Source organism: Eumetopias jubatus, unplaced genomic scaffold, assembly GCF_037043125.1.
Source record: "Eumetopias jubatus isolate StellerSeaLion01/CBP00866 unplaced genomic scaffold, mEumJub1_p1.0 scaffold_3, whole genome shotgun sequence".
Lineage (NCBI taxonomy): Eukaryota > Metazoa > Chordata > Mammalia > Carnivora > Otariidae > Eumetopias > Eumetopias jubatus.
Genome location: NW_028274809.1, coordinates 182,362,402 through 182,375,249, shown reverse-complemented (window position 1 = coordinate 182,375,249; position 12,848 = coordinate 182,362,402). Strand labels below are relative to the sequence as shown.

At 40.4% G+C, this 12,848-nt stretch overlaps 1 protein-coding gene across 6 annotated transcripts in view; it reads left to right on the top strand.

Moving 5' to 3' along the window:
- Positions 1-12,848, top strand: part of DOCK9 (dedicator of cytokinesis 9) — a 283,314-nt gene that overhangs the window by 139,901 nt on the left and 130,565 nt on the right. For all 6 annotated transcript variants that reach the window (XM_028112025.2, XM_028112023.2, XM_028112024.2 and 3 more), the window contains exons 3-5: positions 5,146-5,235; positions 9,258-9,340; positions 11,567-11,636. In XM_028112025.2, coding sequence (XP_027967826.1) covers positions 5,146-5,235; positions 9,258-9,340; positions 11,567-11,636 — 243 coding nt within the window. The remainder of the gene's footprint in view (positions 1-5,145; positions 5,236-9,257; positions 9,341-11,566; positions 11,637-12,848) is intronic.

The following is a 12,848-nucleotide window of genomic DNA, read 5'->3' as shown; positions in this document are numbered from 1 at the left end:
TCTGTAGTACTCGCAGCACTCTGCTAATTGAAATTCCTCCTCTTCCTCTGTCATGAGACCATAAGCTTTAGAGGGACAGCAAGTACACTTTCTTAAACTTGGTGTCTCCAGCTGCTAGTTCTGTGTCTGGTGGTAGAAAGTAGTGACTCAGTGAGGGGAAGGATGGATAGATGGATGAGATGATATTTATGCTGAGCCCTAAAATGATCAGTACAGTGATTTGGGGGAAGAGAAGCCATTGATCTTTACTCCTAAAGTCCAACAGACATTTTTCTCTATCTTACTTGTCTACCCTTAGGACACTGACAGAAGTCCTAGGAAAGGTGAATGTGGAAACCAGATTGCAGCTTAGTGTGTCCCCTCGATGCTTCTGTCCTAACTCTATACTGTGATCAGTATTTGAAAACATTTTCATGAAAACAGCAGTATTCCTCAGTACATTAATTAGGACATGTTCCTAATCCCTTACAGTCTTGTTATAGTTATTTATTGCTGAGTAGCAAACCACTCCAAGGCCTAGTAATTTAGGGCAATAATTTATAATTTCTCACAATTCTGAAATCCGATCAAGGCTCAGCTAGGTAGTTCTCTTGACTTGCTGTCTGCAGGGGCTGGAATGCTTCCCCACGTACATTATGGTGACTCTACCACTTTGTCTGGAACCAGCTGTGGGCTGGCAGGCTGTCTTTCTATATCTGGCCTTTCCATATGGCTAGTTTGGACTCACAGCATAGTGGTCTCAGGTAGTAGAACTTTTTATGTGGTGGTTGTCTTCCAAGAGCTGCTAGTTTGCTAAGTTTGGAACTGGCACAATGCCACTTCCCCCTCATTGGATTGGTCAAAGCCAGCCTAGATTCAAGGAGAGGGAAATTGACTCCACCTTTTGGTGTGAGGAACAGCATGCATCTATAGGGAAGGATAGCAGCCATCTATCTAAAACATCCAATTTTATATACAACAAGAAATAGACATAAAAGTAACAGTAAAGAAGTATGTCTCATTTAAGTGAATGGTTTTTAAGAAATGCATTAAGTTTATTTGGATGAAGTCTCCAGGGGAGCGAAGGGCTCTTGTCAGAAAACTAAGATTTGTCAAAATCGGAGCTAGGACTTGATCAGTAATGGACTCAAACCTAGTATCCTTGTACTGGTGGGTAGTAAATAAACACACAGATGATTGGTTTAATTATGCCCGGCACTCTCTTACCTGTTAAAGGTCAGGTCTCTCTTTAATGATTAAAGTTGGTTTCTTTATAAAGTGAGAGCATAATGGCACTCACTCTGATATACAAGAATCAAAAAGATCTATATCCTATTTCTCTCACCTTAGAGGCGTTTGGAAAAGTGTCACACAATTAAAGTTTCTTGAGTTGGTAATTCTACTGGGAGAATGTTGTAATAAATTTTCTCTTTTGACTAGTGCTGTGATGGGAAATGGGCTGGAAATGCCTCTGACAGTCCCATTTCTTGACCTGAGCATTTCCTGAACATTTTAAAAGTGTAATAATTAGTTTCAAAAATCTTGATAGACCCAAATACATCAAGATAAGTAGGGCTGTAGAGTGAATCCTTCTTTGAAGCATACACAGTTTCTTGAACAATTCCCCTTTTCTTATATTATCCCTGATTTTTAATAGTTTTGACAACCTCTTAGAATCACTTCTTACTTGGAAACTTTTGGAATAGATTATGCCTCTCCAGTGCTTGTTGTTACATAGCTCTATGGTATTTCATGGGAACAGGTGGGAAGTAAGGGTCACCATTTGTGATATTTGTAAAGAAACCAAGAGCAAGGGCCTACGAAGCCCTTTTGGAGGCTGAATGAATTAGTAATTCACCCATTAAGGACTTAGTGGAGAATGGAGTTCCTTCTTTCCCTTTCTTCAGAATAAGGGGACTTATTCTAAAAACAGGACTTAAGATTACTTTCAAAGATTGACACCATGCAAAAATGAGTAAAATAGGTGGAGGAGACACGACATTGAGAAAACAGGGGCAGGAAATAAAATTAAATTATATATAAGATATAGGCCATGAAGTTTTCTACCTGTGCTGGAGGGGAGGGATCAGGGATTTGACCTTAAGTTTCCTCCAACCAAAGGAAGAAGAAAAACATTTGGGCAAATGCTGGGAGACCCCAGCTTCGGTGAGTAGCCACGAAGAGCTACTGCAGGGTAGATTCTCTTAGCACAATGTTTTCATGTATGCTGTTTTTGTAACTATGATCTGTTAATAGTATCCAAGGATTACAGTCCTTGGGGGAAAAAATCTAGAACATTGCTTTCTGAAGCCTGAGGTCCCATTTGCTCATATTGACAAAACAGTACCTTCCAGATAACGTTAATTAGGGTGGATGTGCTACTGCCTAAAGGCATGAAGCATTTTATTATTTAAAAGAAGCATTAGTCCTCCTTAAACACGAGAACAGTTCTAATGTTTAGGAGGGATGGTAGCATTCACAATTCATAGATCCATTCAACAACTATCGATTGAGCACCTTCTGCTTGTCTGGTTACCCTGCTGTTAGGCACCGGGGATGTGGCAGTGAATGTGAAGTAGAAAAAACACTCCTAAAACTTACATGGAATCACAAAAGACCCCAAGTAGCCAAAGAAATCCTGAGAAAGAAGAACAAAGCAGAAGGCATCACACACCGTGTTTCAGGCTCTACTTATAAAGCTGTAGTCATCAAAATAGTATGGTACCAGTATAAAAACAGACACATAGGCCAGTGGGACAGAATCGAGAGCCCAAAATAAACCCAAGCATATACAGTCAACTGATATTTGACATGGGAGCCAAGAATACTGAATGGAGAAGAGACAATAAATGGTTTTGGGATAATTGGCTATTCCCATGTGAAAGAATGAAACTGGGCCCATATCTTAAACTACTCATGAAAATGAACTCAAAATGGATCAAAGACTTATATTGTAAGACCTGAAATCACGAAACTCCTAGAAGAAAACATTGGAATAACGCTCTTTAACATGGGTCTTGGTAATGATTTTGGGAGGAGGGGGTACGATACCTTAAAAAGCAACCAAATAAAAAGTAAACAAGTGTGACCACACCAAACTCAAAAGCTTCTGCACAGCAAAAGAAACCATCAATAAAGTAAAGCAGAGACAACCTATTGAATGGGAAAAAAATATTTGCAAACCATATATCCAGGGGTTAATATCCAAAATATATGAAGAACTCATGCAACTCAATAACAAAAAAACAACCCACATTGAAAAGGACAAAGGACCTGAATAGACCTTTTTCCAAAGAAGGTGTGAAAAAAGCGAGTAGTTCATAAAAAGATGTTCAACATCACTAATCATTAGGGAAATGCAAATTAGAATCACAATAACATATCACTTGTGTCTGCTAGAATGGCTGTCGTCCAAAACATAAGAGATAAAAAATAAATAAAGCTATTGGTGTAACACATTAAGAAAGGGAAAAAAAGGACAAGAGGTCACAGATGCTGGCATGGATGTGGAGAAGAGGGAACCGTTGTGCCTTGGTGGTAGAGTTGTAATTTAGTGCGGTCACTATGGAAAACAGTATGGAGGATCCTCAAAAAATTAAAAGTAGAACTACCATATGACCCCCAATAATCCCACTTCGAAGAACATATCCAAAGGAAATGAAAACATTAATTCAAAAAGAATTAAGGCACCCCAATGTTTATAGCAGCATTATTTACAGTAGCCAAGACATGGAAACAGCTTATGTGTCCATTGATAGATGAATGGATAAAGAAGTTGTGGTATATATTTACAACGGAATAATATTAAGCCATAAGAAATGAGGAAATCCTACTATTTGCAACAACATGATGGACCTTGCCGGCATTTTGCTACGTGAAAAAAGTCAGACAGAGAAAGACAAATACTGTGTGATCTTACTTACATGTGGAATAAAATGGAACAAGACAAAAGTCATAGAAAAAGAGATCACACTTGTGGTTACCAGAGGTGGAGGGTAGGGGTAGGAAGAATTGGAGAAAGGGGGTCAAAAGGTCCAAACTTCCAGTTATAAGATAAATAAGCACTAGGGGTGTGATGTACCCCATGGCGACTACCGTGAGTATAAATGATATATGGGAAAGTTCTTAAGAGAGTAAATCCTAGATTTCAAGGATCACAAGGAGAAAGTTCTTTTTCCTTTTCCCTTTTCTTTTTATTGTATTTATGGGAGAACATGGATGTTAGCTGAACCCATCGTGGTTCTCATTCCACAGTAGATGTAAAGCAAACCATCCTGTTGTATGCCTTAAACTTATGTATGTCAATTCTCTCAATAAAACTGGAAAAGAAGACATAGATGTGATGAGGGTTGCACAGCAGTGTGAACGTACTCAATACCACTGAACTCTGCACTTAAACATGGTTAAAATGGGGCGCCTGGCTGACTTAGTCGGTGGAGCTCCTGACTCTTGATCTTGGGGTCGTGAGTTCAAGCCCATGTTGGGTGTAGAGTTTACTTAAAAAAAAAAAAAAAAAAAAAAATTAAAAAAAGACAGGTTAAAATGGGAAATTTCATGATATGTCTGTTTTACACTAGAAAAAGGTGGTTAAGACAAGTAAAAGGCACCGTAGTGGGACTAGATCAAGCTCTTGGGGTTGCAGAGTGTTAGGGATTCTGAAAGGGGCCCCTACCCTGCCTGGGGGTGGGGGGAGCAAAAGGGCTCCCTGGAGGGGTCATGGGGCCCCTGACCCAGAAAGAAGGGGGAGCCATTGCCCCGCACACAACTTTGAACTTTCTTTTCTTTTCTTTTTTTTAAAGATTTTTTTTTTAAATTTATTTGACAGAGAGAGACACAGTGAGAGAGGGAACCCAAGCAGGGGGAGTGGGAGAGGGAGAAGCAGGCTTCCCGCTGAGCGGGGAGCCCGATGTGGGACTCGATCCCAGGACCCTGGGATCATGACCCGAGCTGAAGGCAGACACCCAATGACTGAGCCACCCAGGCGCCCAACTTTGAACTTTCTGATGCCCAAAGGGATCTGTTGTGCGTGACCCAAGGAGGAAGAAGCGCGGGGCTGGCAGAGACCAGAGTGACTGTGTCCCTGTGCAGCCCCGCTGCACCCTGAGGCTGGCTAGCACCTTTCCATCTTGGAGTAACCAAACGCTGTGCCCACACTTTCCTCCACAGACCGCCACTCTGCGGCGACAGGGTCGGTATATGTGCTCCACGGTTCCTGCGGATGCGCAAGAGGAAGCGCAGAGCTTATTTGTCACAGAGGTAATGTGCTTTTTCTACATCAATTTATACCTTATTTTAAAGCCACTTTTCACTAACGCTCCCCCTTCTTTAAATTTCAATGATATTTTCAAGAAAGTGTCAGAGACATAATTACATTTTTGTAGTGGAAGTTAAAATAGGAGAATAGTATAGGGTTTTCAGAGCCTGAAGCTTGGACAGAAATGTCAACGGGGGGTCATTTCTGACGGCTGTTTAAAACATGAATTCTGCAGAACTTAGAGATGTAGAATAAGGAGTAACTCTTATGAACTCACTGGAAATCTTTGGCAGAGGCTTTGTTATTGAGATTATTTTCAGCTGAGACTCAGCACACACATTTATGTATTCATTTACTTCATTTATATGTTTATACTTGTAACTTATTTTCAAGACTAGTTCAATGTTCATGAAGTGCCAGATGATACTGAGCGGAGCCTGACTCTATCTCTGATCAATGTACGATTCTTACCACTCTTGTTTGAACATACAAATAATGATTATCTTGTTATAGAGGAAAGAGAAATTACTGCATTTAGACTGCTTCCCCCCCCCCCCCCCCCCCCGCCGCCTTGGGGTGTTTGTTTCTTCTTCCAGGTGCTTTTAGATAACATGAACTAATTAGGTCTTTTAATTTTGTTTCTTGAAGTGCTCCTTCATTTAAAAATAATGGATTTTTATCCCTATTTTTCTAATTGATTTTTAGATGATACATATGCCCATCAATAAGTTTGCCCACCACAAGGAAGTTATGCTTATAAAAGTGAAGAGCAATCAAAGTAACAAGATTGTAGTCACAATATTTAGTTCCATTGAGATTTTCGAAAAATTAAATATGTATTTAAAATTGTAAAAGTAATGATCTCTCGTCCTCTGAAAAGAACTTCTTGTCTTACTTTCTTTGCTACTATATTAGTAAAATTAATTCCGGACAAATAGAGCCAGATATGTTTATATAGTCTTAAATGTTTATTTTAAAGCAGGATGTGGACAAACTGTGACGGACCCACAGGCAACGTCTGGCCTGCAGCCTGTTCTTGTAAATAAAGTTTTATTGTAGCACAACCACACCCCTCCGTTAACATGACTACTTTCACATTATAACTCAGAGTTGAGTGTTTGCGGCAGCAACCATGTGACCCTCAAAGCTGAAAATACTATCTGGCCTTTTGCAGAAGATTTTTGTTGACCCCCTATTTTAAAACGTGGAGCAATGTTGATTACTAATTCAGTTCTCCCAATTGCTTAATAGATAGGATTTTGGAGGGACAGCCCTCCATTCAGTTCTTCAATCACCAAAGGTTGAGCAGTAACAGCTTCGAGCTGTGCCTGCTGCAGCCAACAGAACTAAGGCCTCCTGGGACCCTGCCACTAGGGTGGAGTGAAACAGCACTTCCTCTCCATCCTCTGGTCCAGCCGAGAATGACTTAATGGCTTTCTTTTTAAAACAACTGCAAAAACCTTTCAGTATTAACTTCAAAATATTATTGAATTTCGCAAGTTGGAAAGGTCAGTCATGAAATCAGCCAGTCGGATCCCTGTCTTTCTAGAGTTACTGTTCTCTGGATGCTGATTTCTGATGTAACCCCTCATCTCCTAGACTTTCTACATCCCCAGAGGGGTGGGGCTGCTTGCCTTATTCTGTGCTTCAGCCTTCGAATTTAGCTGGTATCTGCTGTGTGCATTGTCAACAGGGGCTTATTAAATGAATGACTCTCTGGCTATCTAACCTGCTTAACTGGGTTTTTTATAGTTTCTTATGACGTAAAATATTTAAACACGGTCATTATCTTTCTTACACGTTTTACCTAAGATATTAAAAATCTGGGCACTCAGGTGTTACATTCATAAGTGCACCGATTGTATACAAGTGTCTGCTTATTTATTTATTTTTTAGCTGGGCAGTTACATGTCATATTTCAGAGTAGGTTTAAAGTCCTGCCAGAGACTTTGACGGTATGATTTTAGTTGCTGTGCTTGTTCAAAAAGCTGAATAGAGAATAGGAGCGCGTGTACAAGCCTGTGTCACACCTGGTAAGAGCTGACTTGGCCGTGCTAATGGACCTAGAGAGAATAGCGGGAAAACCCAAACCTACAGGTAATTCTGAAATCACACTTGGTTTGGAATGTGACTTTGAGTGTGGATGTCTGATGTTCTCAATGTGAAAATGCTTCGAAAATATTTTTGAGAAGCATTTACAAGAATAAAATAGTATTTAAAAACCTTTGTCACTACTTGGCAAAGAGATGATTGAAAAATTGTTCCGCTCCCCCACCCAACTCTGTTCTTAACCCTTCTCTGCTTTCAGAACGATAACATAAAAATCTTATACTGCCTGCCCTTCACGAGCTTGCCTGTAGAGTGCTTAGCATAGAGTCTGGCACGAGAGAGGCCCTCGGCATTGCTGTAGTTATTTTAATGACTTTGGTGTGGAGGGGAGTTTGCTTCGGAAGGCCTTCAGGCATAGGCTGTGAAACGTAAGGTTGGCCTTCTAAATGATGACGTGAAGTAAGCAGAACAGACACTTTGATCATGATGTTGATTACAGCCAGAGTCAAGTCAACTAGGTAAGGCACTCATTTTACTTACTTGTTCAATTTTTTTTTTCCACACTGAAGTTTACATATGTGTAGCCAAGAGCTGACTACACAGAAAATCAATTTAGTTGATGGTAACTTAATCACACACTTCCCCTATTGATTTTGACTCATTCATATTTGAAGTTCTGGTGGATGCAGTCTTACAGTCTTTCGAGTCATGGCACTATTCAGTGGATCATCCTGGATAGATGAGTGAAAGACACCATGCTGGTCCATTGAGTCTGTTGGGTAGTAAGGTAGTTTAATGCAATGTAGGGGATGTAGAAACTTACTTTTTTCCTCTGAGGGTTTCTTCTAGCTGATGTAGGAATTAACTTGATACGAGAAACATTAACAGGAGGGAAGAACCCAAAATTTGATTATGTGCACATGGAGGTCCAATAATGAAACTGAAACCCCAAGAAATGACCAAGGCAGGCAGTTTTTTTACACATTTTAGACAAAAAGACAATAAATCTATGAGGAATTGACAGGATAAAGAAGACAGGTGTTTGGGAGCTTTAATTAGTAAGGAATTCTAAGCAGAATTTAGGCTGAGGTAGTAGATGAGAAAAAAATGATGAGGTTTAATTCTGTAACTTTCTCAACTTTCAAGTCTCTACCTCTGATGATAAGGATTTTTTTTACTTCTTGGTACAGGAGAGTAATTTTCATATGGGCGATTTGTTTCTGGCTTTCACGGGGACAGAGGAGGGTCTCAGTGTCCTTTGAGCAGGTTGACTCCCAAGTAGCTTCAGTTCAAAATAAGCAATCTGCCATTGTTGTACATTTTGGGGCAGCCTGCCCTGGCCCCCATACCAGTGTGTAGGTTAGTGCTCATGGTAGAAGGTAAAGCTCCCTACTTTGGTTCACACATATGTGTGCACACAAGGTGACGTCACGGTGCCATTGTGAACTGGAATCTGAATCTTTTCTCCCGATAACCTCACTCTGGCCCTTATAAATAGAAGGAAAAACCGAGGGCAGATTTCTAATATACTTAATAACAGAGCTAGTTGTAACACTACTAAACATCCTGAAAGGGTCTTTAGGTTCACCCTTTCTATCCATTTCATGTTCTAGTAGAGGGCACATGACTTCTTAAGAACGAAGGGCTTTGAAGTCAGAAGCAGTACATTGTTTGTTACATAAATGCAGCAACTGACGTGAAGTTTGTCCCCTTGCAAAATCTCGCTGATCATGAATGATGGTAACTTAAAGTGACCCTGTTCCCAAGGGTAGTGTTTTAGTGATTTTTAAGCTTTACAGGAACCTCTGATGGTGGAATTTCAGGCACAAGAGGGTTGAGGTGAAAGAATTTTTTTTGATGTTTGTGTGGGTGTGCATTCATAAATCTTCCCAAATGTCCTCCAAAAGCCATCACATATCTTTTTTCTTTTCCTCTTATGCTTTTTTTTTTTTTCTTTTTATCTGTCCCCCCATAGTGCATCAAAACCTATAACTCTGACTGGCATCTTGTGAACTATAAATTTGAAGATTACTCGGGAGAGTTTCGACAGCTTCCAAAGTGAGTAAATGGTCAGAGCCCACAAGTGGGGTCATACACACAGGCAACAATTTTTTGCACTTGAAATGCTTAGGGAGGTATATAACTTCATATGCAATCAGAGTAATTGGAGAAAATATTTCTAGATGGTTTGTATGTATATGGAATAGCTGTTATTTCCAGGGTATTTGAAAGTAGGACTCAAACCTAGCACTCGGGGATTGGTAAATGGTAAAAAAACACATGGATGGTTTAGTGATGGCCAGTGATTCTTTTCGGGATGCCACTGATAAAACACAACAGGTAAAGTACCTTCAGTGAGAAGGAGAAGACAAAGAAACTGCTACACTGTGTTTTATCTTTGAAAGACTATTTTGAAGAGACATAGAAAGCATTTTATAGTGAATAAATTTTAGGTTAAAAAAAAGTAAATCAGGGGCGCCTGGGTGGCTCAGATGGCTGAGCGTCTGCCTTCGGCTCAGGTCATGATCCCAGGGTGCTGGGATTGAGCTCCGCGTCGGGCTCCCTGCTCAGTGCGGAGCCTCCTTCTCCCTCTCCTTCTACTGCTCCTCCTGCTTGTGCTCTCTTGCTCTCTCTGTCAAATAAATAAAGAAAATCTTAAAAAAGAAAAATAAATCAAAGAGCAGATATTTCCCCAGACTGTTTTTCTTTACCTTCTTTAAAGTATTAATGCGTTCTGGGATACACCAAAAACAAGTGTGTTTAGATTGACTAGTGGTCATTAAAGTGGACCAGATGTAGATAGGTCTTGAGAGGTTAAGTTACCAAATGGTACATCCTGAAATGATGCAGTTGGTAAATTTAGTGTAGCTGGTTATGAAAATCGAAATCAAAATCAAATAACAGTGGGTTATATTTCAAAAGTAACCATCACCAATGAAAATTTTACCTATAATGGAGACCCTATTGATATATTTTTCCTCTGTGTTTGGGGCATCTATGAGTTTGAACCGTTGAAACTATTCTCAGTGGACTTTGCTGTTTGTTTTTCCTATTTGTGTGGTTCAGCCACTCCTTAAGAGTGTTCAGCCAACTTCCCGATTGACTCTTTTTGAACCTCAGCTTAAAACACTCCCTTCCAGTATTATCTTCTCCAGATGGGTATGCTCCTTAGTTCTATATTTACCCAATACTTATTTGGGGATTTTTAAGGTCTTTCCATTTGATTGGATTAACCCATCTTCACTGATAGTCTGGTTTATACTATTCTCCTGGTTATCAGAGAACAGACTATGAGATATAGTGAACTTACTGGATGAGATACCTTTACCACTGGTCGATTTTACCTTTGGCATTAATAATTTTCCTGTTGTGTGGTAAAAGAGGGAGGATTCTAACAGTGATTAAGAACATAAATTCTGTACTCTGCCTGCGTCCTCTGCTTACTCTCCCTTCTGTGAGCCTCAGTCTCCTCATCTATTAAATGGTCTTGACACCAGCCCCCACCACCTAAAGGACCGAAGGAGATAATACATGTTGTGAAGCCCAGTGCTTAGAACATACTGTTTAATAAATGTAGGCCGCTGTTACTGTGCTTTTGTTGTTAACACTGTCATCATCAAGACCGTGCCTCCCACTCTAAAGGCCATGATCCCATTTTCCATTTTCTCTTACAAAATTTAATTTTAAAAGTTATTCTACCGAGGCGCCTGGGTGGCTCAATCAGTTAAGCGTCTGACTCTTGATTTTGGCTCAGGTCATGATCTCAGGGTTGTGAGATCAAGCCCCAAGTTGGGCCCTGCGCTCAGCACCGAGTCTGCTTGAGATTGTCCCTCTGCCCCTCCCCCTGCTCGTGCTCGCTCTCTCTCTTTCTCTCAAATAAAGAAAATAAATCTTGAAAAAAAGTTATTCTACCAAGTTTTCACTTATTAATACACTTTCCCATTTTTTTTTTTTTAAAGTAGTCTCCACGGAGCCCAACGTGGTGGGGCTTGAACTCATGACCCCGAGATTAAGACCGGAGCTGAGATCAAGAGTCGGACACTCAACCAATGGAACCACTCAGGCGCCCCTACGCTTTCCCATTTTTAATATATCTATGCCAGCTTTTCTACATGGCTTTTGGGGGCTCTCTAACTCTGGAATCACCCACTTTGCAAAGCAGTAATGCCGATTGTTTTTATTCTTCAGCTGAGTGCACCAGCTTTGGATTTGTTAAATGTTGGTTCCTCTGATGGGAGAAGAAATGCATAGATTATAAAACAGATTTCTTTCTTCTCTTTAAAGCAAAGTGGCCAAGTTGGATAAACTTCCAGTTCACGTCTATGAAGTTGATGAGGAGGTTGACAAAGACGAGGTAGGCGATTGCTTGCAGATTTAAAAATTGATTTAGTTTACAGATTGCAAGATTGTTGGAAAATTACCAGCATTTAGCCAAAAGAGGAATTGGAATGTTTCTTGAAACAGGGGAAGAGTTTTTTTAAAATGTATTGTTGGATTTACTGAAATAAGGGCTCCCTTTCAACCTGACTATTCAGGGGTACAAGTTCTTCCTGTCTTGTTTATTTGTTCTGAGATCATTTTCAAAGGCCTGGATAAGATTTGGCAACATTGTTAAAAAATACCAAGTTACTTAGACCTTAAGTTTAGGTTGTTTTTCAACAGGATATCTTGACTGGCCACCAGTAGGCTTTAAATGGCTCTTTCTTCAGTAATGGCTTTGAGTGAAGTATATGGTACCAAGAAGCTTTTCTTTTCCTGTCTTTTCTTTAAACAAGCCCACTCCCCCTACTCTTGGAGAATTGCATAAAGAGAACTGGGCATTAAGATGACTGAGCCAGGGAAACCTAATAAAAAGTCAGTGCAACCTGTTTTTTCATTTCTCATTCTCCCCATTAGATGCCTCATTGTGAGTTGGGTGGGGCGGGTGTCCTGACTGATTGATTGATTGTCAGCTGAGCCATAACACCGGCCATTCAAGAATATTAAAATATCCATGGCAGCAAATTATTTTAGAAACCACTTTTAAAATAATTCTGGGAAGAGTAAGTGGTCATCCAAATGAAAAGATACTAAAAAACAACTTGGTGCTGATTAGTAGTAAGAGGAGAACCAATTGAAATAATGCATGTAAGGGCACACAACAAACTGTAAAATCCTAGATAGGTAAGTTATTTCTTATTGCTAATAATAAGAACATTAAACCACCGATACTAATATTGATCTGGTCTAAACAGAACATAAGATGGGTCTTTCTGCAATTGCCTACTTGATTGCAGCAATAAAGATCACTATTAGAGACCAGTCTTCGGAAATGTGAGCCGGGTAACGGGACTCTGTGTGGCCCTCTCTTGCCACTGAGCACACTGAAGTGTCCCTGGACACTGCCTTAGAAAGGCAAGGAGGCTGGAAGGGAGCAACACGAGAGAGAGCGCGGAGGGCCCTGGGTCAGCGTGTGGCAGCCTGGCCACACCATATGTGTGTGTGTTCACATGTCATCTGTCTGTCTGTCTGATGCACGAGTGCGTGCCTAACGTATTTTTAGCAGCAGCTGGCTGCCCCCTGCTTG